The 27701-nt window shown below is 31.1% G+C and overlaps 2 protein-coding genes across 4 annotated transcripts in view; one reads left to right on the top strand and one right to left on the bottom strand.

The window, feature by feature from the left end:
* Positions 1-16101, top strand: part of LOC127715275 (sodium- and chloride-dependent creatine transporter 1-like) — a 42230-nt gene extending 26129 nt beyond the window's left edge. For 2 of the 3 annotated variants that reach the window (XM_052221313.1, XM_052221314.1), the window contains exons 5-13: positions 1474-1608; positions 3425-3528; positions 5728-5852; positions 6957-7069; positions 7880-8017; positions 8414-8513; positions 10480-10580; positions 12669-12845; positions 13846-16101. In XM_052221313.1, coding sequence (XP_052077273.1) covers positions 1474-1608; positions 3425-3528; positions 5728-5852; positions 6957-7069; positions 7880-8017; positions 8414-8513; positions 10480-10580; positions 12669-12845; positions 13846-14058 — 1206 coding nt within the window. In that variant the 3' untranslated portion in view covers positions 14059-16101. Of the gene's footprint in view, positions 1-1473; positions 1609-3424; positions 3529-5727; positions 5853-6956; positions 7070-7879; positions 8018-8413; positions 8514-10479; positions 10581-12668; positions 12846-13153; positions 13331-13845 lie in introns of all 3 variants that reach the window. The other variant, XR_007988264.1, reaches the window with a different exon arrangement.
* The window catches only part of LOC127715261 (fibrillin-2-like), a 94180-nt gene continuing 82361 nt past the window's right edge, over positions 15883-27701 (bottom strand). Inside the window, exons 18-23 of the mRNA XM_052221290.1 lie at positions 26856-26978; positions 26196-26351; positions 25372-25494; positions 19914-20036; positions 17803-17928; positions 15883-17416 (exon numbers count right to left, since the gene is read on the bottom strand). Of these exons, the coding sequence (XP_052077250.1) occupies positions 17169-17416; positions 17803-17928; positions 19914-20036; positions 25372-25494; positions 26196-26351; positions 26856-26978 (899 nt within the window). The 3' untranslated portion in view covers positions 15883-17168. The remainder of the gene's footprint in view (positions 17417-17802; positions 17929-19913; positions 20037-25371; positions 25495-26195; positions 26352-26855; positions 26979-27701) is intronic.

Raw genomic sequence — 27701 nt, 5'->3', positions numbered from 1 at the left:
AAACTTCAATGGTTCCAGTATAGAATAATACACAGAATCTTGGGCACAAATAATTTTTTTTTAAAATAAAAATAAAACAAAGCAATAAATGTACTTTCTGCAATAAAGTTACCGAAGATATTGAACACATATTTTGGACATGCCATAAAATAGCAGATCTGTGGATAAGACTCGGTGACTGGATTTATAACCAAACACAAATAATTATTCCGTTTAACATGGATATAATTTTATTTGGAAATTTAGGAAAAACAGAAAATAATAAAATAAAAAATTTAATAATACTATTATCAAAATTCTTTATTTATAGAACAAAACTGTGTGAAAATCAAGTCAGTTTTGCAGGGCTGAAAAATAATCTAAAAGAAAATCTAATACTAGAAAAGAATATATTTTTTAAAACAAAGCCTCTTCACATTGCCAACCTCTACTGGGACCCCTGGCTTCCATTACTAGAATAATTTACACTTAACAAATTAGCATTACCCTATGTAATGTTACTATGTATATTGTTTTAGCCTTCTCCACACCACCATATATGTTTTATATAATATATTGTTATACATGTTTGTTTATTGTTTTTTGTTCTTGTTTTGTGCCTATAACCACATGTACGTTTTTTAATATCTATTTTGTATTTGTATGATTTTTTTACAATGGAAAACCAACTTTGCCAAATTTATTTAACGTTATATCTTAAGACACACGCTAGTTTTGACCAAAATACTGCTGCCAAAAATCCAAATTTCAGTGATTTTTTTTTCTAGTTTTATTTTTTGTTTGTTTGAAATACAGATAAAAATCATTTTGACTTTCTGGAAATATATAAAATTGTTAGAAATGTTTTAATTTTATCATATAGAGATTTTGATATTAAGTTTCAATTTGTTTTAAAACTTTCTGATTTTGACCCTACAAAACATATTCAAAAGAAATTCAATGTATGCTAATTTCAAACATATTAGAAAATCAGGTTTAATCTATTAATTTTCAAGAACAATAAAATTTATCGCTGCGTTTTCTCTGGAATGTATAGTGTTAAATAGATAAAAATGAAACAATCGGGGATAAAAGACACAATTTTTCATATTAAAATACGAAAAAAATCACGAATAATCAGTAGATGTCTAAGTATAAAATGGACGCAACTTAAAAAGAAAGGGAAACGATATCAAAGAGATATTCAAACTCATAAGTCTACAACAAACTAACAATGCTTTGGCAAAATACGAAAAAAGATCAGAAGACAAACAACAGTATATATAAAACACAACACAGAAAACTTAAGACTGAGCAACATGAACTCCACCAAAACCGGGGGTGATCACAGGTGCTCCGGAATTTTAGGCAGATCCTGCACCCACTCACCAATCAGTTGATCAATCAGTCTAAGTATAAAACTATCTGTATTTTTCAGTTTACGGCTACATTCATCAAAATATTTTTTCATATTCAAGGTATTTTGTATTGTAGGTAATGTACATAACTGCCACTTCGCCGTATATCTTTATGACAATATTGCTGATCAGAAACGCCTTATTGGATGGAGCAGCGGAAGGTGTAAAATTTTACGTTACGCCAGACTGGGAGAAAATGGCAAAAATGGAGGTAAAATATGCCCGGAGAGTTATTATAAATATGTGGCCTATTAGCAATCCTCATTGAATAAGGAAAACAATTAATTAATTTATTACATATTGATGTACCATAAAAAGTAGCAACCTGTCTACTCTCGGTAAGAAATCTGCGAAGTTAAGTTTCAGTACCACAATTATCCTTGCCTAACTATCTTATTATAAAACATGTATCAATCTGAAGAACAAAATAAATATTGCGAAATTATAACGAGAATAAAGGAAAAATTAAGGAAATGGTCAAAAGATACAATTACTCAAAGACCTTAACTCCAAATATTTGGCCCACAGTTTCGGTCTTTTAGCTCGTACTGTTTTGTGGTCTTCAGATTTATGTTTTGGTGATTAACCAATTATAATTAGTTTTTGTAACTTATTTTTTAATTGTTATAGCTATGAAAACACTACAGCATTAAATTTATTTTTTGTGAAAAGGCGATACTATTGTAACAATTTGAAGGAAACCATCTCATAAACACGATACCAACATTCGCAAAAAAGAATGTAAGCCTTAATAAGCTTTAACTTCTTGTATTTCAAATCGTCATTGATGTTTTTCAGAGTACCTCATTTCAAGCTTTTGCTGTTCTTGACAAATCGAGTTTTTAAAACTGAACATTATTTCTTTGCAAATTAGACATATATGAATTACATAAACACATTTTAAGTTTCTGGTGGAGAGTTGTCTCATTGCAATCATACACCATCTTCTTATCTTTATAAATTATCTGAGAAAAAAAATTGAAATTATTTTAGGTATGGGTTGATGCTGGAACCCAAATATTTTTCTCGTATTCAATCTCCCTCGGAGCATTGACTGCTCTGGGAAGTTATAATCAGTTCAAAGATAATTCCTACAGGTAAGGGAGGTTTTGAAGTTTGAAGCTTTCAGTATGGTTTTAATTTAGCAATGTTTTAATCTTAACAAATTTTTCACCATGGTAATTGATATTTAACAGCACCATGAAACTTTGGATTTTATATTAGCAAACAATCAGATAACTTTACTTTGACAGTCTACGTACCCTATGTGTGATATAACAACATGAATGTGTAATATTACAATGTGAATTTGTAGTATTACAATGTGAACGTGTGATATTACAAATTGGATGTGTAATATTACAATGTGAATTTGTAGTATTACAATGTGAAAGTGTGATATTACAACATGAATGTGTAATATTACAATGTGAATTTGTAGTTTTACAATGTGAACGTGTGATATTACACTGTGAATGTGTAACAATGTGAATTAGTAATATTGCAATGTTTATGTGTAGTATTACAATTTTAATGTGTAATGTTACACTTTTGATGTGTAAAATTTATATAACCATGTGAATTTGTAGTATTACAATGTGACTGATATGTAGTATTACAATGTTAATGTGTACTACTATAATGTGAATATGACTAGATTAAAATGTGTTGAAATTAAGCAATCAACTTTGCATTTTGTAACATATTGAGAGACATACTGACAATATGATATAAGGCTAAGATTTAAGACTTACTTGTATATCTATGTACACACGAAACAACGTGTTTGTGCCACGATATGAGACGCCTACACCTTATTTACATAGAAGTAATGGATGATTATTTTATATTTTCTCTTGTTCTATAAAGAACAATTAGTGTTGATAAAAAAGAAATAGCATCATTATCTCAAATTTCCCAGATGCAGTAACACTTTCAGAAGATGCATAATGAGAAAGTCATGCTAATATAATATAAAAACATATTTTAACTTTTTAGTTTTGAAAAAAAGTCTGAAATTATTTTAGGTATGGGTTGATGCTGGGACACAAATATTTTTCTCATATTCTATATCAATTGGAGCACTCACGGCCCTGGGAAGTTATAATAAGTTTAAAGATAACTCGTACAGGTAATAGTATTCTATCAGAGGTAATGGTCGATTTGGTTGAGCCTGTATGTAATGAATTTTTTAAAAGTTTTACTGTTATCTTAGTACTAACATTTCAGATATATATTATATATTTTATATTAAAACGCTTAATAAAAATATACAAACATGTCTTATATTGTCATTTGAGACATCATATTTTATTTAATTGACAAAGGAGCATGTTTTGAATATCCAGTCAACAGTTCGATGATGTTTTCTGGCATTGGATTCAATGACCTTTATATTGTACAAAATCTATTGTGTCGGTCTTTCTTCAACAAACGAGTTTTGGTTCTCCCCTTGGTATCTTCCGCCTTTTCATTGGTTCTCCCCTTGGTATCTTCCGCCCTTTTCTTGATTCTCCCCTTGGTATTTTTCGCCTTCTCATTGGTTCTCCCCTTGGTATCTTCCGCCTTTTTCTTGGTTCTCCCCTTGGTATTTTTCGCCTTTTCATTGGTTCTCCCCTTGGTATCTTCTGCCTTTTCCTTGGTTCTCCCCTTGGTATCTTCCGCCCTTTTCTTGGTTCTCCCCTTGGTATCTTCCGCCTTTTCCTTGGTTCTATTGGTATCTTCCGCCTTTTCATTGGTTCTCCCATTGGTATCTTCCGCCCTTTTCTTGATTTTCCCCTTGGTATTTTTCGCCTTTTCATTGGTTCTCCCCTTGGTATCTCCCGCCTTTTACTTGGTTCTCCCCTTGGTATCTTCCGCCCTTTTCTTGATTCTCCCCTTGGGTTTTTTTGCCTTTTCATTGGTTCTCCCCTTGGTATCTTCCGCTTTTTTCTTGGTTCTCCCCTTGGTATCTTCCGCCCTTTTCTTGGTTCTCCCCTTGATATCTTCCGCCTTTTTTTGACATATTTTGTCGGAGATTTTTAAGGAAAATAATGAATATATATGTTTTCCAAACTCTTTACTGATACAGGTTTGGATAGATGCCGGGACACAAATATTTTTCTCGTATTCTATAGCTGTTGGAGCTCTCACGGCGCTCGGAAGTTATAATAAGTTCAATGCTAATTCGCACAGGTAAACTAGATGATTGATAAACACAGAATCATTGATATTCAGGATTAGACCCTAGCTTTTTCAGAATAAATAGATATATATATATAGTTGCATCCAGCATACTATTGTATTCCAATGGCAGTTAAAATTTCCCACTCTTCACACCTCTTGTTCATCCTTGTAGAACCTACCCTATTGTATCAGAGTTTCTCGACCTTTATATTGCATGCTTTCTTGCCCCGTATATGCTTGATTCTCGCCCTGAATTTGCATGCAATAATTGAAACTGGATGTTAAACAATCAATAAACAATCAATTTGCACTCAGCTTTCGAATGCATAAGCACAGCACACAAAACATTTTATCATATTTCTTACACTCATTGTGAATTCACTGTTTTGGAATATAAAGCATTCTATGTAATATATTTAAAAATGTTCATCAAATTCAGACTTATGACGTGATTTATATACAAGTATATAGGCTGTATAAATAGAGCTATTATCCTAGATAATCAATTACTAACATTTAAAACTCTTCTTCGATAGTATATTCAATAAAATTTGGTAGGTTTGCTTGCATAATTTGTTAAGGACTTTGATCATGAGTTGCATTGTAATTGCATTGAAATTATATTACTAGTAAATGAGTAGTCAAATTAGATTTCAGCAATTTCTTTGGTCTTTCGTGGATAATTGTCTCATTTGCAACTATACCACATCTCCTTTTTTAATTTTAATTTTGAAACTGCGCCTACTAATACGGTATTGTCTTCGCATATCAGTTTTAATCGTTCAAGCTAACAAATTTGGCAAGCAAGTATCCTACTTTTGTTGAACGTTCTATTGCAAAGAATAGCTCTACAATAGAGATAAGCCAGAAATACAAGTAAACATATTATAGTTCATAGTAGTAAATCATTAGAAATGTAGACATAACAAAATAACGTATTAAATCCATCTTAATTGATTAATATGTGGGTATTTTTGTCAGATAAAGTTAAAAATATATCATGATGTTTATCTATATGCGATTTTTAATTATGGATTAACGAAACTTAAGTTAAATTAAAAAATTAAAGACTAAATAAAATTTTCCAGAAACGCTAAACATCCCAAATCAAGAATTTGACTCCATTCCATCTTTTTTCAATAATTATGATTATTTATTGTTACAGAGATGCCATTCTATTTGCCTGTACAAACAGTGGAACCAGTATTTTTGCAGGTTTTATCATCTTTACCATTCTCGGAAACATGGCGTATGAACAAGGTGTTTCTGTAGCAGACGTAGCGGAATCTGGTAGGACATGCTTAGCAATGATATTTTTATTCAGTAAAAAATTATATATTTTTAAAAAATTACATTATATTACTTTTGCATTTTTACGGTTTCCAGTCTTTGTCAGAAACGATACTTTTGTCATCATAGACATTGAATCTTATAAAGTTCTTTGTATTAATTTAATCAAATTGTTTTATTGGATATAGATGTATTTTCTTTTATGAATAAAGACTTAATCACCATAAAAAACTTATGCAAGAAGCATATGTATTTCTTTTAAAAGTTCTTCTTCTATAAGATATCAATGCTATTTGCAGGGTCACCACATTAAAAGTTTATGCGTTTATCTTTTAAAATAAATTACTTTTGTTAAAATTAAGGTATTTATGTTAAAATAAAATAAAAATAAAAAGAGAGAAAACTTGTATTTACACTGTGCACATCGATCTGACAAGATATTAACGGCTTTTTATTATTCTAAAATGAATAAAACTCATCGAAAAGACATTAGTTAGATAACATTTCGTTTAGAAATTTCCACCTGTTATAATAAAGTGTTTATGGTTTATCATTATCTGTAACGATGGATAAGGGTTTCTATAACGAGGGAAACGAGGAACAAATTACGGATTTTTACTTGTAAGAACCGTAATACAAATTTAATTCCAATTCATCCATACAAATGACAAACCTTTCCGTAATATACTTATTTTGGTTAACACGAGTAACTGTCAAATGAAGAAAATATATTAAAATGTTTCAGCCTTCACAAACAGGTATTTACATTCAATTTCATATTTTAAGGTATTTGGTATGATTTTCTCATGTTTTTGGAATTATTTATAATAAGTACTGGGATTGTTTTAGATTGTTGGTTTAGATTGTTGGTTATTATTGTGACTACTTTGACTGATGTTTTTAGTAATGATTTTGTTTTGTTTTTGCTCTAATCTTACTTATTTTAATGGAACTTGCTAGTAACCTTCGACTTTGGACTTTTAAAAATCATTGTAAAGTAGTACGTGCAATACAATAAAGACAAAATTTGTCCATGTGAGCCATAGAATAAAGGATACAATGCTGTCTCTGTATTGTTGTATTAACATGAATTGAACTTTACAGGACCTGGACTTGCATTCATAGCATACCCAAAAGCCGTGACAAAATTACCTGGAGCGCCAATTTGGTCAGTTATTTTTTTTCTCATGGTAATATTGTTGGGACTGGATAGTCAGGTAAATATTTCCTAAAGATATATTTCATAATAGATTTTCCTCTATAATATTCAGATATTACAATTAGAAAAAAATCTTATCAATGTTGACTTTTCTCTTTAAAATTTGTCAATTTTGCACAAAAAGTTGAGACTTGTGATGCCGTTTATGACCATAAATGAATCGAGATGCTTTCTGAGATCTTTCATCTTTCGCCTCTCTTTCTGAGTTAGTTATATATACTCGATATGAATCCTAGAGATTTGGCGCGAAACCTCGATTAGATGGCAACGCAGCAACACAAAAAATCTAAACATCCTTTGTAAGCGCAAGTTTCCTTTTTGGCCGTACATTATCTAAATAAAAAATTTCCAACATCAAAGACGTAGAATAAAAGACTATGTACAACATATTAAAAGAGACATGATTTAATATTCACCAATGATACAGCAATTAAGAATGAACGGAATCTAGAATTTAATATTTAGATGTTAATGTAGATTTTCAACCACACCATAGCTTTAAGGACCCTGTGAAGTGAAAAAAAAATAAAGAGCTAAATCTTATTAAAACGAAACGCAAAAACCTAAATTTCATGTTCATTTGAGTATGCACGAGGTCCATGTTGCCATCAACTTATTGCCTGTTATGTGTTGTATGTTGATAATTACACATTGCAGGAAAAAATGAATTATAGTTTCTGTAGCAATTGTGCCAAGAGTAACAATGAGAAATTTGTTTTAATCAAGAGTTTTACCAGTACGAATATGTATTGGGTACTGTGGAACGATTGTAATCACTTCACATACAAAATTAAGATATATATTTTAGTTTGTTGGTGTGGAAGGTGTCGTCACTGCTGTTGTGGACCAATGGCCAGGCTATCTTAGGAAAGGATACAGAAGAGAGGTTTTCATTGGTTGTGTGTGTATACTGAACTTCTTCGTTGGAATTCCCATGGTGATGAATGTACGTACATTTTCTTTGTAATAAAACTCTATCGTGTTTCCCTTTTTCTTCTACTGAAATTAACATCCTATTTCATTTTCTCTAACGTGATATCTATAATCTCAATTTTCTAAAAAAAAAAAAATCATCTACATTGAGGTCAAAAAAAATAAATCATCTACATTGAGGTCATCTTACAAAGAACTGTTTCTTTTTCTCGTTTACTACAGACCCAAAAGTTAATGTGAAAATGATTTTTACAGAATGTACAGAGTGTATTTTGCTAAATTTCATGCGATATGTTATTTTTGTTAACACGATTATTTGAGAAAATATATTTCTTAGAAGCATAATATATTTTTGTACATTTTTAATCAAAGTCAGCAGCAAAAAAAATTCTATTTTAATTCCTTTCAGGGCGGAATGTACGTTTTCCAATTGTTTGATTATTACTCTGGAAGTAGAATCATTCTTTTTGTTGGCGCATTTGAGTGCATTGCAATTGCATGGATATATGGTAAATATTAAATTTTGCAATTTTATGTCAGAAAGTTTTTCTTGGTTTTTTTACCCTTTTTTTTTTTGGTCGGGGTGGGGGGGGGGGGGGTAGGATGGAAGATTGCGTCTCATTGGAAGCCGAATATTCGAAGAAATAGAACAAAGCAATATTTTTTCTTCCACTTCAAATTAAAACGTTTGTTTAATACGTTAACAAAAGTGCAATTGCACCGGAGCACATGATATCACCCCCAGTTTTTAGTGGGGTTCGTGTTGCTGAAGTCTTCAGTTTTCTATGGTTTTTTTTGTGTACTGTTGTTTGTCTGTTTGTCTTTTTCTTTTTTAAGCCATGACGTTTTCAATTTATTTTCGACTTATGAGTTTGAATGTCCCTTTGGTATCTTTCGCTTCTCTTTTGCATATACTCGGTATTTTTTTTTCAACATGAAGGTCGTAACATGAAGGTAATAACACTTTTGCCTGTCTGGCTTCTTACTTGTGCGACTTTTCATATATCAGTCAAAAAGCACTTCGAGTAATGTTTTTACCAGGTTCAACCCACCACTTTTTCTTAAAATGACCTGTACCAAGTCAGGAATATGGCAGTTGGTATCTGACAGTCCGTTTCTATGTATGTTGGCGTTTGTTTTTGTTGCAGTTCAGTGTTTCTGTTGTTCCGTTGTTTTCCTCTTATAGTTGATGTGTTTCCCTCGGTTTAACTTTGTTACCCGGATTTTTTTTTGCTTAATCGAATTATGACTATTGAACAGCGGTATACTACTGTTGCCGTTATTTTACTAAATCTTTAATTGGGGGAAATTTTTGACAGTTAACAAAAAATATAGTATTCTTCATTTACTTCATTTGTTCTCTGTTATCTTATTGGCAATCATACCACACCTTCTTATTTTTATACATTGATTATGTGATTTTGAGCTTTGATTTAAATTGAACATTAATCCTTGGACATTGCATTATTTGTTAATGCATTTCAACGGGTTTCTGGTTTTGAAATGACTATTTGTTTCAAATAAATATAGTTCTTCCCATAATAATTTTCTGACAAAATATTTGTCCGGGTTCCACGAATTTTAAAACCGGCTTATAGTATTGTCATGTCGGGCAGACATGCGGGGAATATAAGATACATATTTTGTGTGCGAAATTTTTGCAAATATATTCAAGTTGTGCATCTGCAATTATGGATTTGTTTAAGCATTTTCACCCTTTTTCCAGATTTAAATCTTGGTCAATTTCAATCAAAATTTTCTCACGACGGTACCTATTTTGTGTAATCAAGTCCTCCTACAGTTTCGACCCTGGTCCTTGAAACTTCACATATAGATTACAAAGGTATTGAATTTGTGCGCTTGCTATTATGGAATTGCTGAAAGAATTTTTTATTTTTCCAGACTTAGGAACTTAGTCATTTTCAATCAAAATTTATAAAAGACGGTATCTTTTTTTGTGTAGTCAACTCTTCATATACTTTCAATCCAGATCCTTGAAACTTCACAGGAAAAAACTGAACATATTTTAGAATTGTGCACATACTATTATTCAATTGTTTAAGGATCATTCCTATTTTTTCCAGACTTCGAAACGTATTGATTTTTCATTTACATTTTGTATTTACATTTTATATTTACATATACAATGTACTAGTATATATAAATATAAATATTCAGTATAGACCCTTCTCCATAGTTTGAGAAAGTTCTTTACAACCCGGCTGTTTATGTATTTGATTAATTTTTATCAACTCATAATAAAAATGTAGAAATATTATAAAGAATAAGGTTGATTGGTAAAATAATTCAATAAAAAAATCCAAGTAAAATATTTTGAATCTATTTGGTGACCATTACAAGAATAGATTTAAAATATATATATATATATATATTGATTACGAGTGTCTTATTGGTACATTTTTTATCAATATACATGTACATTAGTATAAAATATTAATTTTCTTTGTATTTCAGGGGTTCGACGTTTCTATGACAACGTTAAAATGATGCTTGGTTTTAAAATTAATCCATATATGATGATATGTTGGACAGTTCTAGCACCGGCTTTCTGTATGGTAATAAAATGATAATCATTTTAAAACCCTATGCATTCACTGCTTTAGAATTTATAAGAATATGGATAATTCCATATTTCTTTTATGAACCAGAAAAGTTAGATAATATCTATAATATTTTAGAAAAGATTTTTCTCATGGTATGTACATATATATATATATGAGAAAAGAATTTGAAACTTGGGAAATTTCTAAGAAGGTTTTCTATGCTAGCTGCGGAAAAGCCATTTAAAGCAGTACCATTTTTTTTTCAAGTTTTGGTATTTATTCGACAGTTTTTCATTGGTAGCCTCATTGACCGAAACTCTGGAATTTGCCATATAACATCAAACAACGTATATCAGAATTATAAAAATTCCATTGATTATAATAACCTTTGTATGTAATCGTGATAAATTATTAACATTTCTCGCGTATTGGAGACTGGAAGTCATCATATTAACCGTCAAACCTCCGAAAATTGCTGATGGGCATGTGACCCCGATATAAAAGTTAAACCTGCCGTAACGGTAACCTCGTTTCAGCGGTCACCTGCCTCTAACGGTCATTTTCAGACCCTCTCAATTAAACGTTTTCTCTATAAATAGTATCTAGTAAAAATGATAAAGATGATTCCATTTCTCTGTAATAATACGAAAACCAATCGGTTTGCAAGTTTGTTTGTTTTATGAGTTATGACACCACTTTTTATACTTGAATTTCATAGCGATTAGTTCTAGTGTTGGAGGAAGTATATCTAGAGCTGAAAACTGTCGACCGGTTTAACTTTCAAATAAAATTGAAAAACCATGTCCCAAAAATTTGTGGGTAATAAGGAAGAACCAGGACTTTCCTTTCTTACTCGTGGTCTTCGTAGACAATATTTTACGGACGCCATCACGAGTTGGTTGACCCTTATGGAATAACCGTTTCACAGATGATATCGTATATGTTCCTTATGTCGTAACTACAATACCCTCCCTTTTCACGAATATGACTTACCGAATTAGACTATTTACCGGATTTGTAATAACATAAGCAACACAACGGGTGTCACATGTGGAGCAGGATCTGCTTACCCTTCCGGAGCACATGAGATCACCCCCAGTTTTTGGTGGGGTTCGTGTTGCTTAGTCTTTGGTTTTCTATGTTGTGTCATCTGTACTATTATTTGTCTGTTTGTCTTTTTACTTTTGGCCATGGCGTTGTCAGTTTGTTTTCGATCTATGAGTTTGACTGTCCCTCTGGTATCTTTCGTCCCTCTTTTATAACAACATTAACGGTACCGAATTGTTGCACTAAATGCGCATTTCGACAATCAATGACTCTTCAGTGATGCTCGAGGCAAACATATTTGAAAATCCAAATTCCTATACAAACGTTGACGAGCCGATAAAACCAAACTGAACCAGAAGTGAATCAAAACCCGAACAAGAAGCAGAGCATAAGGGAGATAACCCTTAATCTAAAAATGATTACTGCAAAATTTTATTACGATAAAACATATCCGTGTTTTCCATGCTTGTATCGAATTACTGGCGACGTAGCTAGTGTTACCCTTGGGGACTAACAGTCCACCAGGATCTAGTGGCAGTGACATGTATTACACTAACAGTACCGAAGTTACTGCACCAGATAACCATTTCGACACGCAAAGCCTCTTCTGTGATGCCAGAGGCCAAAATATTTGAAAATCCACAGCCTAATACAAACGTTGAAAAGCCCATAACACCAATCGGGTTCAAAAGTAACCTCAAACCCGGACCAGGAAGCAAAGCTATGCACAAAGAAGATACATTTCTTTATTTTTTAAATGATTTCAAAATTTTATAACAGTAATTGTCAATATAAAAAATTATCCGTATTTCATGACACTACCGAACTACTGGCTACTGAGCTAGTGTAAGCATTTGCAATTGGTATGAAATGGTATAATTCAATCATAGGAGTTATATCTTTTTGTAATGCTTATCATTGTTTTGCATGAAATAGGAAATAAAACTCAACAATCCTTTCATTACTAGTTTTTGATAGTTATTTGAGAATAAAAGCTTTAATGTTTTTTGTTTAAAAGTATTTTTATTTACAGAATCACTTTTCATATTTTAGGCTATTTTTATTATGAGTACAATTAATTACTCAGAATTGGATTATAGTAGACCATCAGGGAAATACATTTATCCACAATGGGCTATTGCAATCGGATGGAGTATGGCTGCGTTTGCCGCTGTCTTCATTCCTGGTATGGTACCGTTCCAGATATGGAGATATGGTCTGAAACCAAGTGTAAGTTACGATTTGTTTTGCTTAAATACCAATAAAAATATTGAAATTTCAAACTTTACCCCCCTTATACCTATAAAACAGTGGAAAAATAGAAAAACGATAATTACAATATTTAACTACAATTCTACAAAAGTATACTTAAACACCATTTAAATGTTCAGAAGAGGCTGTGGATATAAATTGCCATCATCCAGCGTATGCTAACATAACAGTCAGTGCATAACTACTAAAACTAAAATAATTAAAAATCAGTGTAATTATGCTACGAAATTCTCTAAATGTTTAATTCATCTTCATCGGTTGAAAAGGATTATGGATTAAGGAGCAAACATCTTTTGACTGATAACCATTGCTTCCTGTCGGTAAGCAAAGCACAACTATTAAAAGATTTGTGATGGAATCAAGAATGAAAGCACGAGACAGTCTCCATATTGGAAATTAAAAACAATATCTTTGGTTGATAAAAACTGATGGCCATCTTGTCTGTAAGTACAAATTAGATTGGAAATTAAAAACAATATCTTTGGTTGATGTTATTGATGGCCATCTTGTCTGTAAGTACAAATTCGATTGGAAATTCAAAACAATATCTTTGGTTGATGTAATTAATGGCCATTTTGTCTGTAAGTACAAATTCGATTGGAAATTAAAAACAATATCTTTGGTTGATGTAATTGATGGCCAATAGATTAATGCTGAATTTGAACACCTTCCTCTAAAACTATGTTACATAGTCCTTGGAGACAAATTTCCCCGTTTCCCTGTACTGTTTTATTTTTCGTTTTATTTTTTTTAAATATAAAAAAATAACGTCGTATTTTGATCATTTAGGTAAAAATGAGAGGATTAACCTTTTTCAATTCCGGAATCGACAATATTCGTTTCAGATTTAAGATCTGTCAGTTCTTATAGATTCTCCTGATTCAGTTGATACTTCAATATATACACGACCAACACATTTTCGCATGTAATTCAAATGAGAATACATATTGTTTTGCAGGAATATTACCTACTACTAAAGCCCCAGGGATTAAAAGAGCACCAACTTAGACCCCAGGACCAAGGAGAAATCAATTTAGACAATTTCCGTGATAGTTCATTAAGATATCGAGCAAATAATCCACCAATGTATAACCTTGAAACAAATCCAAATCTTTATGAAAAGAGGGACTCTGGTCGAGAAAATCCAGCTTTTACAGGAGAACGATTGTGATTTAATATACCATAATGCTCAAATAACTAAAACTGTGAATAGATATTTTTTAATTTCTTTATTCCATGTCATATTATTGATGATGACTGTATCAAATCATGTATATATATATATATCTAATAAAATATCATACAGCACAGTAAATATTGGGGATACACATTTTCAACATATAAAATTTGTGAAAAGAAAATTAACAGAAAAGACAAATGAAATAGAAAAAACGATATTTTGCATTTCTTATCATCAATTTCAGTGACTGTCTTTAACAAGAAGATGTATTCTCGTAACAATTTTTATATTTTACCTATAGTTTAGTTATTTGTCTTATAATGGATTTGGAGATATTAAGACTGGATATATAAAAAGCAAAACAACAAAAATACCAAACTCAAAGGAAAATTCAAAACGGAAAGTCCCTTATCAAATGGCAAAATCAAAAGCTCAAACACATCAAATGAATGGAAAACATCTGTCATTAAACTCTTCCAAATTTTCAGACATTTCAATTTTTTCTTCATTTCTAAATTTTTATCATGACATTTGGTAATTATACACAATCACTTTTGCATATAGCGTTGAACTATTTCCCAATTCGGTGTCTACGGAAAACTCTAAATACCTTTTTGTTCATAATTTTCCATTTGTTTATGAGAGAACCTATATACTTAAGTGTAACTTTTATAAAGTTCTGTTAGTGCTATTCTATCTTTAGAACGCATACAATGTGGATACGGTTGAAAAAAATCACAAATTCATGTTTTTGTTAAATTTTGCAATTTAAAGCATTCATATCTTATTTAAAGTGACACTCATTTCAAGTAAAACAAATGCACTATCGTTGCTCGTTGGAACAAAATAAACATATATTTAATTGAATTCACGACTGAACCGTCCCTCTGAAGTTCGAAAGTTAAAAAAAATCGTACAATTCTGATCTTAGAAACAAGTCTCTTTTTTTTAACAAATTAAAATAAATCAAAAGTATGTGTAAGATCTATTTTCTTTTTGATATGTACTGCCTTGTGGTATGTTTTTTTTCTGGTCGGGTCCTGACATTGTGGTTCAACACCTTATATCATAATATGCTACCAATTTATTTTGGTAGATGCTAAAATTTAAAATATCTTTTATTCTGTGTGCTTTATAAATTCTGAACTAAAGTATAATTACCCCGGCACTGACGTAGGACCCCCCACTTTTTGGCCAAAATAAATTATCGAAAATTATAAATCAAAATGAAAGATGTCACTGACTTACTCCTTAACTATTAGACAACAGTTTGTAGAATAGTTTTTTTTTGCTTGGCACTTTTAGAAGTTTGGCCCCAAACTTTTCAGTCTACTCCTTCGCTACTGCTACATGTCTCCTAGTAGGCAAAACTATGATTTGATTTTATCATTTGAACATTTCATATTTAAAACAGAATGTAATGAGCTTACAATAATTTGTTTATTAGAAAATGTTAGAGAAAGAGATTGTTAATGATATTCTTTTTTCAATTAGAATATTACTACACAAAAATATGTATCTTTTAAATTTCCATCTGCGTTTACCTATATATTAAGAAAAAGAAGGAAAGAAAGAATACATTTGTTAAATCATTTCAAAATCGGCTCTTTTTTCGCTCTCTGTTCCAGTAAAACCATGTTTACCTGTAAGTTCATATTCAAAGCACAACGCGGCAATAATTATAAACAGTAATAAACTTTGAAATATGTATGTTCATTATCTATGTTGTTAACATGTTATATTTATATATCGGATTTAAAGAACTTGATATAATGTGGTAATGTTCATTCTAAATTTAAATTTTCAGGTATATCAATTTTTAACAAATTTTAATATTCCCCAATGATTATAATATACATGTGTTGTTTATCCACAATGATTATAATATACATGTGTTGTTTATCCACAATGGTAATATTATACATGTGTTATTTACCAACAATGGTGATATTATACATGTGTTGTTTACTTTATATCTAGTTTGTATTGTAACTTACACGTAGATTATTTTGACAATATATCTTTATTATATAATATATAGTGTTCATTTCTTGTATCCGTTTTGTAAGAGAAAACGTCTTTATATATTACATACAGGTAGATCAGCATATAAATCACTAGTAAGTGAATGCTAGTCTGAAACGGTCATTTTGGTCTTAACATCATCTGAAAAGACTGATCTTAATTGACTGCAAGCGTACAGTACTGATTTTAGAGTAGTGGAAAAAGTAAAATAACAAAAATAACTCCAAAAAACTCCAAGGAAAATTCAAAACGGAAAGTCCCTTATCAAATGGCAAAATTAAAAGCTCAAACACATCAAACGAATGGAAAACAACTGTCATATTCCTGACTTGGTACAGGCATTTCCTTATGTAGACATTGGTGGAATAAACCTGGTTTTATAGCTAGCTAAACCTCTCAATTTTATGGCAGTCGCATACAATTCCATTATATTGACAACAATGTGTGAACAAAATTCCATCATATTGACAACAATGTGTGAACAAAACACACAGACATAATAGGTAAAAATGTCAAAAATGGGGGCACAGCAGTCAACATTGTGTTATAATCTTGATCACTATAAAAACAAACAAATATGTTAACAAAGAAAAACAAAATGGCATATTGACAAAGCAGAAAAGCAAAAATGAAAGACAAGAATATAAAAAAAATGACGATAGCACAATAACACAATGGCGGGATGTATAAGTACCGATCCACGCCAAGAGGATACTACCACAAATGGAATAAACAGTGGAAAAGTCTTCAGATTACCCGAAAGACTGAAAATGACTAAATGATTTATTGTTCCTGTTCAAATAAAATTGGTTTACTAATGAAGTCGAAAAAAAACAAGAGATCTGAAATATTTAGAAACTAACTTTTAAAATTTCAGCTGTTAATTTTTGTTGTTGCTTTTAATTAAAGATGCGTTCTAATACAATTTGCGAACAAAAAGTAGGATTTAGATAACTTAAAATATTGAAAGAACATTTTAACAATCTGTTTTGAGCATTTACATTGGAAACCTCTCTGACAGTGTCTTTTTAAAATGAGTATTCAGTAAAGTTTATTCACCAAATTACAAAAAGGACTTATACGTCGTCGACATTCACTTTAAAAGTGCATGTGATTTCAGGATTGCCATCAGGGTCAGTATAAAGTGAAGTCACCATGACCAGTGTCTCGCCAAGAGGAAACTTACTAACCCGTTTTATCCATCCAGGAGAAACATCTAGATCATTAGAAAAGATATCCGATGGTAACTCAACTTTCACTTCGATAGCTCCATCTGTAACTTTAACCAAAACATCATCAGGGCACGAAAACTTAGGACGTTTTTCTGAAATCATTTTAAAAACAAATCTAAATGCATTCAAGACTTTATTAGTATAAACAAAAATATATATACTTTAAGGAATTTGAAGAAAAAAAAATTGTTTGGTGGTAGCTGATACCGAACATAGTTTGGCGGCGAAGTATTTCACACTAAGGCATAATATCAAGCTGTTTATCAATCTCCCTTTTCAACTTGCTAGAATTTCATATTCAGCTTAAACAGTGCATTTTTAACTTCCAAATTAATTTATATCCCTGCAATTCAAAATTTGTATCTGAAGCATTGCGTTTTTTTAATATCCTGCATAAAGAAATTTCAACGGTATTAGTTATTTATACCACAACCATTTCCAATTTATTTTAATACAAGTTTTTAGAAAATATACTAACTTAAACAAGTATGACCATCAGGTGACAGAATAAGTCCTTGAGTCAGACATCCACATCTATAGGATCCCCAAGTGTTCTCACAATGCTCGTCACATGGGTTGCGATCTCCGTAACATTCGTTAATATCTAAAAGTTTAACGACATGCTTGTGGTAAGTCAGATGCAATATGTTCACTTATAAGTTCTTACTGTGTGTGTCCCACAGAAAAAGTATGGGAAAAGTAATATGAAGCTATAATTGGGACTATTTTTTTTTCATTAAAAAATGCACAAACCTTCAAAAAAAAAAAAAAAAAAAACCAACAATTTTCGTCTTGCGTGCGGACTTAACCACATTTTTGGGTTAAATATTTGTTTCCAATTACATTTCATAGAACGCATATAAAAGATGAAAATAATTTACTGGAAGTCTTGTGATATCAAGTGTATAAATGCTTACGGTTTGACGATAATGGTTCATTATTTTTTTGCTGTTGTTATAAACATCATATCGAAAATCCGATTACAGAAGATCTATTTTGTGATTAAGTTTTAATGCAGTTGTTCTTAAGCTTGTTCTGGCCTTCGCTTCAATATAATTTTGGGTAAACGTCCTTCTTTCAAAACTTTACATTCGGATTTCAAATACTTGGATTCAGACGCCACTGACGAGAAAAAAAATCTAAATAGGAAGATGCATGGTTAATCAAATTAATTTCGCTGCATTTGTAGTTTTGTTTCAAAAAGAAAGTTCTATTATAACAATATCTTCGTAGTTTATGTTATTTCTTACTTACAGATATTTCAAATTTAACAGTTCTCACAATTATAAGTGGTGTATACATGCCACCAAGTAAGCTAGTGAAGTCCTCGGCTTAACCAAATGAGAAACATTTCGAAAGAGAAAACTAAATAGACAAATTTCAGCTGATAGTATTAAAACAAAAAGAAATTATGGCAGTCAAAAACCGACTGCAAGAGCTGGACTTCTATCATATAGCTTGAGACAAACAAAAAAGAATATAGAATGGGTGAACATGTTTGAAGCGCTCATCTTTTTGTGGGGGACATTGGTGCAGCAGTACAATATTACGACTGTAAAAGTCAATTGAAATAGGCTGGATTTCTCAGATCTGTACTTAAGCTTTAAAATAACTGGCAAATCAGACAAAGTTGACCTACGATGAATTTGGTTGTTCTGTTTATGTCTCATTGGTCATATAGTTCATAACTTTTCTACGTATTTATACAGGTCTATATAGGTCCAATAGGCTGGGTGTTTTAATGATTTGATTTGAAAATAATTATGTTTGTTATACAGTAACACACATGCCAATATAACAACCATATACTAATTATACATCCCCGGTATTATAATATTTTGGTTTAAATGTTCCTGAAGATGAACCCAGAAAAGCGCTCCATACGCACGAAATTTATTTAGCATTATTTTCATTTACAAAATGTCAAAAGACACATAATATCAATATGAAAGATTTCGGATTTACTGATAACTATTTCAAGATAAATTGCAAGTAATAAGTATACCGTCTTTTCCCAGACATGTTATGTAATCCGAAAAGTCTACTGGATCATGAGTGCTTATAACGGGACAGCAATATATTTTTTAGGTATACATTGAAATCAATTGTAAATAAACCCGAATGTTATTACCATCAAGAAAATCCTATTTTTCAACAATTTACGAATTCAAAATATACTTCATTTTACAGTTAGTATGAATGCGTTTTATTTATGAGTTTTACAAATTAATACTCGTTATAAATACCTTAAGGGGGGTACCCAACACTTTGACTATAATAGATTTGGCTAGTTTAATTTTCATAAAATTTTGACAAAATATTAACTGTGACCTGTTGACAAAAATACAAAAATTTCAAGAAATTTGAATCACACAATTTACAGGAATAATTTCATTGCATATATATAGCAGTTTGACAAACACTTATGTTGATTATTGGGAAGCTTGATTTCTCCTTACTTATAGTATATGGTAAATACGTTCAACTGATTTTAAAAGAGTTAACTCCCTTATTTGTTCTTTGTCCCCTTAACAAGCATAAACAACAGTTAAGCTATATACATGGATTCTGTCATTCTGTAACACCTACCAACACAATATTTCCCATCTATATACAGCTCAAAACCTTTTCTACATGAACAACTATATGACCCAATAGAATTCTCACAAAGATCAGCACAGAAATGATTATGATATCTACATTCATCTAAATCTGAAATATAAAATTGATATTAGTACATATGTAATATGAAGAAACATTTAGATTTGAGCGTCACTGGTGAGTCTTATGTAGACAAAACGCGCGTCTATAAGCCTGGTTTACTTGAGGAGTTTCTTTTAGACACATATACATTTGTGACAAGAGGCAATTTTCATATACTTAATCATAACACGATATCAACTGTCATAAATTAGCGTTGCAACTATAGAACAATGACATATAATTATATAACTAAAAAAAAACAGATATAAGAAAACAGTTTATCAGACAAAAACACAATTTATTACAAGAAAGCTATGATATCACGAGTTCCAAGTGGTGACCTTGAAATCATGGAAAATTTTACGGATGCCATCACGAGTTGTTTGACCGTTTTGAACATTTGTTTCACAGAATTAGACTTATGGTCGGGTTTGTACTTACATGATCAACACGTCCGGTGCCATATGTGGAGCAGAATCTGCTTACCCTTCTATAACACTCGTGATCACCCAGGTTTTTTTGGTGAGGTTCGTGTTGTTCGGTCTTTAGTTGTCTATGTTGTGTTTTTATACTGATGTTTGTCGTTGTGTTGTTTTCCATTTTTTTGGCATGACGTTGTCAGTTTATTTTCGACTTATGTTTTGGGATGTCCCTTTGGTACCTTTTGGCTCTCTTTTATGAGTGTGCTATTATTGAATCCATTCAAAGACAGCACCACGTTTGAAGTGATAATAAAACAGATGCAGAAACCAAACGACATTGCGTACGAGGAGATCACTCCAAGATCTCCGATTATAATTCAATAGAAATATGACTACGTTAGTCAAGCATCTGCTTTTTATAACCAATATAGTTAACGTGTCTTTACCTCTGATTACCGCGAAAATTGGACTTATTACCATTATCTTCGATATAGAATAAGCAAACTTAGATAAATACAACATTTATCCCTGTAAACTGTTTATTTTAGGTACTTTTGTTAGCCTCAAAAGTATGGTATAATACCAGTTTAAGCCGCCTTTATTGTTTAATTCATTTTATAGACTATTAAGGAATTAAGGAACTTTAAAAATAATTGACCACACTCTCGATCAAAACAAATTATTTCCAAAAAAGATGTATATGGCATAGATACATGTCAAGTAAACAATGATGTAGGTTCATGGATGTGGCAAATGTGGTCTGAATAAAAAAAACCTATTAGATTTTGGCCACAAATAGTCAAATGTAAGATTTTTAAGACTTTTCTTGAAATTTGAGGACCAATATTGACCCTATATGAACTTTGTTTGATCACAAAGCTTATTCTATCTTAAGCTTTTTTCTATGGAATTACAGGAATGATTGATGGAAAAAGTTCATCTTGAAGCTTTTAACTTGAAACGTATGTTTATTAATTTTACAATTTGCTTTGTGAATAAATTAAAGGACTGCCATCAACAACACATTCTTCACATAACAAAAAGACGAAAACATTGAAATATGACAAAACAATTATCTGGAATTTTTATGATTTTTACAACCATAAACGGGGCTACTTTTTTGGGACAAACATGTTAACACATGGCGGTTTAAAATCAGTTATTTGATATCTCAAACCTCGCATTGTTAAAAAACGGACAGTGCAGTAACAAGAAATAAAACACGAGAACATACAACAACGCTGTAATATTGCTTCGGCTAACTCGGCTGTGTATTTTTATGTGTTGGATTAAGTTGTTTTATGTAATGTATCCGTTTTTATTCTGCAGTTAGTCCCCACTTCGGTTTTATCATGTATATCTATTATATAGTCATTTTATAAAATTTACTGTTTGCAAAATTATAGATTATTCTAAACAATAAGGATGTTCTTGTCCACGGCAGAAAACCCTGGCCGTGTTAGGCGCAACTTTTTGGAAGTTTTGGTCCTCGGTGCTCTTCAGCTTTGTACTTGTTTTGGCTTTCAAACTTTTTTCATCTGAGCGTCACTGGTTGGTCTTGTGTGGACGAGACGCACGTCTGGCGTATTGAATTTTAAGCCTAGTACCTTTTGTTAGCTTTTATTCGTGTGTTTCTTTGTCCTATATGTCCTCCCATTTAATTTTATTGTGGTCCTGTCATGTGATGTTGTCGTTTTGGTGTTTTGTTTGACGTTGCCATAAAAGCGGTAGGTTTGGCATGCCACAAAACAAGGTTCAACCCACCATTTTTTTCTTAAAATGTCCTGTACCAAGTCAGGAAAATGGCCATTATTATATTATAGTTCGTTTCTGTGTGTGTTACATTTTAATGTTGTGTTTTTGTTGTGGCGTTGTTCTTCTCTTTTATTTGATGCGTTTCCCTCAGTTTTAGTTTGTAACCCGGATTTGTTTTTATCTCTATCGATTTATGAGTTTCGAACAGCGGTATACTAATGTTGCCTTTATTTATGTGGTTAAAATAAAGATTTGTTTATAGCAACCTCATGAACAATACAAAATGATACAACAATTTGAATATAGAAAATACCGTTTTAGTCTTGCTTAAAGTTAACTATAAAGTAGGTGCATATCTCAAATATACCATTACCCGAAGCATTGTTTTATCAACAACAGTTTAATTTAAGCTTTTCAAACAAGCCCATAAAGTCAAAAATAAAGATTCCTAAACCTGTTAGCTTTATAAATAGTATCACCTTTAAAAGGGGTAAAACGATGGATGGGAAATACCAGTTTTTCATTATTTTCATGCATGCGGAATTTTACCTCAACAATAAATATAGATTATAACATGGCCTTTTTTCATATCAGACCCCTTATCAGCCCTAGGTCATGTTATCAGCCCGAGATCCGACAGGCTCGAGGGATGATTTTGACCATGGGCTGATAAGGGGTCTGATATGAAAAACGACATGTTATGTTCTTTTTATCATATACTTCAGCAGAAGACATACAGACAAAACTATTCTTAAAACTTTGAAACAATGCATTTGTTGTAATATTTGTTTTGTATTTTTTAATAATATATTTTCCTGATTAATATTTTCTTTTTCTCCAACTTTGTTATGATTTACTGAAAAAAAACGTACCATTGAGGTACATTTTCCGGAATTTGCCGAATGAAGTCGAACTGTCATGCGATAACGTTTCAGAAAAGCATGTGATAATAACCGGAAGCAGTTGATATAAACCGGAAGCAGTTGATAACAAAAGTCATATCACACGGCTATGGCAATTCTTCAAATTTAATGAATAAATATATGAACAAATAAGTTTTATCATAGGGTACAATTATACCATTATTTTCTATAAGTATATGATAAATGTCTTTATTTGAGACAAATATTCAAACCAATTTTTGATATCTATATCCTCATTGTTTTAGTAATGAGTATATTTCGCTCATTGAAATCTGAAACATCACTGCAAACACAATGCATTTCGAAAACACTGAGAAATAGGCACTACATAAGAAGGAGCCAACTGAACCACGCCATCTTAAAAAAAAGGAATAGTTTCCTGTTTATCATAAATGTTGGAAGGATTATAACCATTACAGTTTTCAATACGAAGGTCAAAAACAGGAAACCAATCAATAATAATTTTTGATTTAGTAAGAGTGAATTTGGGTGCATAAATTTCATTCGAATTAAACTATAGGAAAATCTAGATTGTTTAAATATTGCTAGTATTGATCAAACATCAATAACGTGATGTTTCGTTGATTTTTTATGAAGTTTTGCCATAGACAGTAAATTATTATTGAAAGGGAATACATCACAGACAGTAAATTATAATTGTAAGGCAATACATCTGCAATTTCTGTTTCATAAGATTGTTTGGGAGTGTAGTACAGTGAGTAGAATTCTCCCTGTTTCCACGAAGACAAACTATCATTCAAAGGAGAGTAACTTAAACAAGACTTAAACAAAATCAAAACTTTAACACCAGAAATAGTTACTACCGCTATCAACATTAGCTTTGTAACAATATGTAATAACGAAACTTTAACGGTTGTAAGAGCACTTGTGAGAAGAAAGAAACATGTGTAGTTTAACATTTACTGGATATAGATATAAAAGGAAATGCAAGATCGTTCTTGGGTTTTTTAGAAGCCAATACAGTCTTTAGTTATCTCTTTACAGAATTTAACGTTTATTGGTAGAATTTGTATGTCTTTATACAATTTACATACAACTTTCAATGTAGAACTTGACTAATTGTTTGACTCTTTGTCTATTGTTGAAACATTTGTACTGACTTTGTCGTCAAGATTTTTTGTCTCATTGACGCATACTCCAAATTCCTTTTCCTCCTAGAATATATTAGGGATATGATAGACTTACAAAGAAATATTTTTAAACACAAAAATTGTTGGTAAATTATTAAAAAAATGATGTAAACATTCAGGCAGATTCTGTCATATTTTTGACCATAATTTTCCATGACTTATTTTAGTATGAGTATGATTAAAATTAATAAACGGTATCTTTTAGATTGCGTAAGCTTTTCTATTTAGTATGTTCTCGTGTGTATACTTCTGCATTTTGATTTAAAATCATTTTGTTTTCCGTAGGGATAAATGATTTTGATAACAGTCGTGCTTTTTAAGGAAATTTCATTTCATTGAATATCGTAGTCAAAATACGCTCCTCATTAGTGTTCCATTTTAGACCCTTTTTATTTCATGTTAATTTTAAAAAATCAAGTGCATGTTCATCGACTTGATGTATATAGCCTTTTGGGCATACATCACAAAAGTTCAACCAATCAATCAGAAAAAAAGGACAATTTACATATCCTGTTTTTTCTCTAAGAAGCTGATTTAAAATCAAATGGATTTTTCTATGAAATAAATACGAATAACTGTTATAAATAATTAATACATTTATATTATTTCTGAAGGTTTAACTTCTTCGACTTTATACCTTAAAGCAAGTGTTGACAGTGTAATCAATTTAGTTCTTCATTTTTCTTTTAAACACCATTTACAAGGTTCAATATTATGGTCAATGATGGTCCTGGACAGTTTTCATTTATTAGTTTTTACATGAAAATGATACATCGTTGGTTTTCAATTATTTGTCTAGCACTTTTATCGTTGAATAACTCATTTAATAAATGTGGGTCGTAAATTCTAAATTAAAAAGACTTTTCATACACTACCCTGTTTTGTCAAATCTATTCTACAAACTTTATTCTTACTTTTACTGGTGAACATGTGTTTCATGTATGCATTTTTTTCAGGAATTAATAACCATTTTATTCTAATTCCTGAAGTAGATTCAATATGTTCATGAAATAGGCATACATTTCGACATGCTTTCAAATTGATAACGAATAGAAGTATAGTAAATTTTAAAAGATGTTCCGATATATCAAACCTGTGCAATTTTTCTTGTTTTTATGTAGGTTATACCCTCGTTGACAGCTACAATAGGCATAACCTTCCATATTCTTACACTGCTGCTCACATCCGAAGTTGTCATCTTCACACTCATTCTTATCTATAACAATATAAGATTACATGTATGACTTTCCTTGTTTTCTTAATTGAGATTCTTATACTCTAAATCTATAAATACTCCTATGCTCAAGTTGACTTTGCTTGGTTTAGCGGTTCATTTGAAGCAGTTTTTATGTTATTAATTGTAACATATCCTCATTTTGAGATATAGTCTTTGTAAAATATGTAGGTTTGAGCCAAGACCTTACATTTTGAAACTAGAAGTCAATGTATCTTCGATAAGTATTTTTATGATGTAAATGTGTGTTATATATCTGTTTAGACACTGGTTCATATTTAATTTTGCAAAACACCTATGACCCATTTTAGGTCAAATATACCAACTTCAACATGTTTATGACGTCCCTGTGACATCACAACTGACATTTCTGTACTTAAGTGTTTCGTCATGTTCATTTATTAATAAAAAATAGTGAAATATTTAAAAAAAGGGGTGAAAGATACCAAAGGGACATACAAACTCATTAGTCGAAAAAAAATTGACGATGTTATGACAAAAAATGAAAAACGATCAAAAGACAAACAACAAAAAACAAAACATAACATAGAAAAACAAAAACAACAGGAATCCCACTCTGGAAGGGTATACAGATCCTTTAGGATTGAACAATTTTACTATTTTTGAAATTTGTGGGGCAAGATAATGGCTGTTACTATACTTCTCCTAAAATAAAATGTTACCTTTACAAGGAATCGCTATGCTGAGATTTCCAACATAACCATCTATACATTCACAACTAGCCATTGAGAACTGGCCTCTATCTGATGTGGTTGACCATATAGGACATCGAATGCAACTATCTTTCTCTGCATCATGGTAAGTACCAACTGGACATGCTGTAATACAACGTACCTGATAGTGTTTACATACATTTAATATATATCATTTCATTTTAATATACTTAACTATTTCTTTGATCATTTTGTTCATATAGCTCTTCAACAATTTCTGTTATCATACACCCTTTGCTTTCAAATATTCAACTTTGAGCATTCCTGATGATGGCAAATACAGAAAAGCGCTTCGGACACATGACATTTATAAAGTGTTGCGGTAATTTTTTAAGGTTAAATAATACTATACAAATTATATCTTGTATATTTCTTAGGACATTCAATGAAATTCTCCATTTTTGAAGTACAATACCTAAATATTGATACTTAGTAATGTTGTTTTATTAAATATAAATGTCTTAAACTGTAATTATGTTTTGTTTTTGTGTTGTCTTGTTCCTGGTGGTTAATGATGGCTTTCGGTCCTCGGCATACATAAATACATTAAGTAAACAATTTGTTAAAATTTGTGCCTTAACGTTGTTTACAAATAAAGAAAAAAATCACCTTCACAATTTGTATCACTAGTCTGTATATATCCAGGTGGACAGGAGCAATTGTATGAGCTTTCATAGTTATTACATATAAGTTGACAATCATTTGTTATTGGCGATAAACATTCATTGAAATCTGTAATATAAAAAAGAAATGAAATAAAGCTGATTAAATGAATGGTTCTATTTCATGTTCACCATTTAAATCAAAATAGCAAAAAACCAAGTTACTTTCACACTAAAACCCAATTTATTACATAGGTACATTATACTTTAGGAGAAAGCATTAACAATTCGGATGCATGGCTCTGATAATAAAGGTTTCAATTGTCATCTTTAATTGGTACTCGGACATTAGCTGTTTAGGTTTTCAGTCATTACCTAAATTCATGGTGTCATAGCATGTATGTACCTTTAGGTTCTTACTATAAGGTGGCTTATTTCTAAACAAATCACCACATCACATAAACCTGAAGTGGCTTTTGTCAAATTTCGAGTATTGTCCCTAAGACTAATATAAAAAAAATCCTTAAACAAACCGAAATTAATTTGCATGTAAATTTATATGTGGTCATTCGGCTACAAATTAATTTACTTTTGGTGAAATATCTATTTACAAAAGTACCGAATTCCAAAGTAAATTAAAAAAAAGGAAATGCACATAAACTGACAAAACAAAACACCCGGCTATGTCAACGTGGTGAGCGATGTTTTTCGCTGAAAAATTTTACAAAATGCCCTCAAAAGCAACATTAATCTCTGAATAATATTTTGACTGTTAAGAAGTAAGTGAAATAGTTTAATGTACCTATACGGTAAAGCCTCTTATGGCTACATTTTCCAATAACCCAATTTTTCC

This window comes from Mytilus californianus, unplaced genomic scaffold (genome assembly GCF_021869535.1).
Source record: "Mytilus californianus isolate M0D057914Y unplaced genomic scaffold, xbMytCali1.0.p SCAF_9, whole genome shotgun sequence".
In the NCBI taxonomy this organism is placed as follows: Eukaryota; Metazoa; Mollusca; class Bivalvia; order Mytilida; family Mytilidae; genus Mytilus; species Mytilus californianus.
This window is presented reverse-complemented; position numbering and strand designations above follow the sequence as displayed.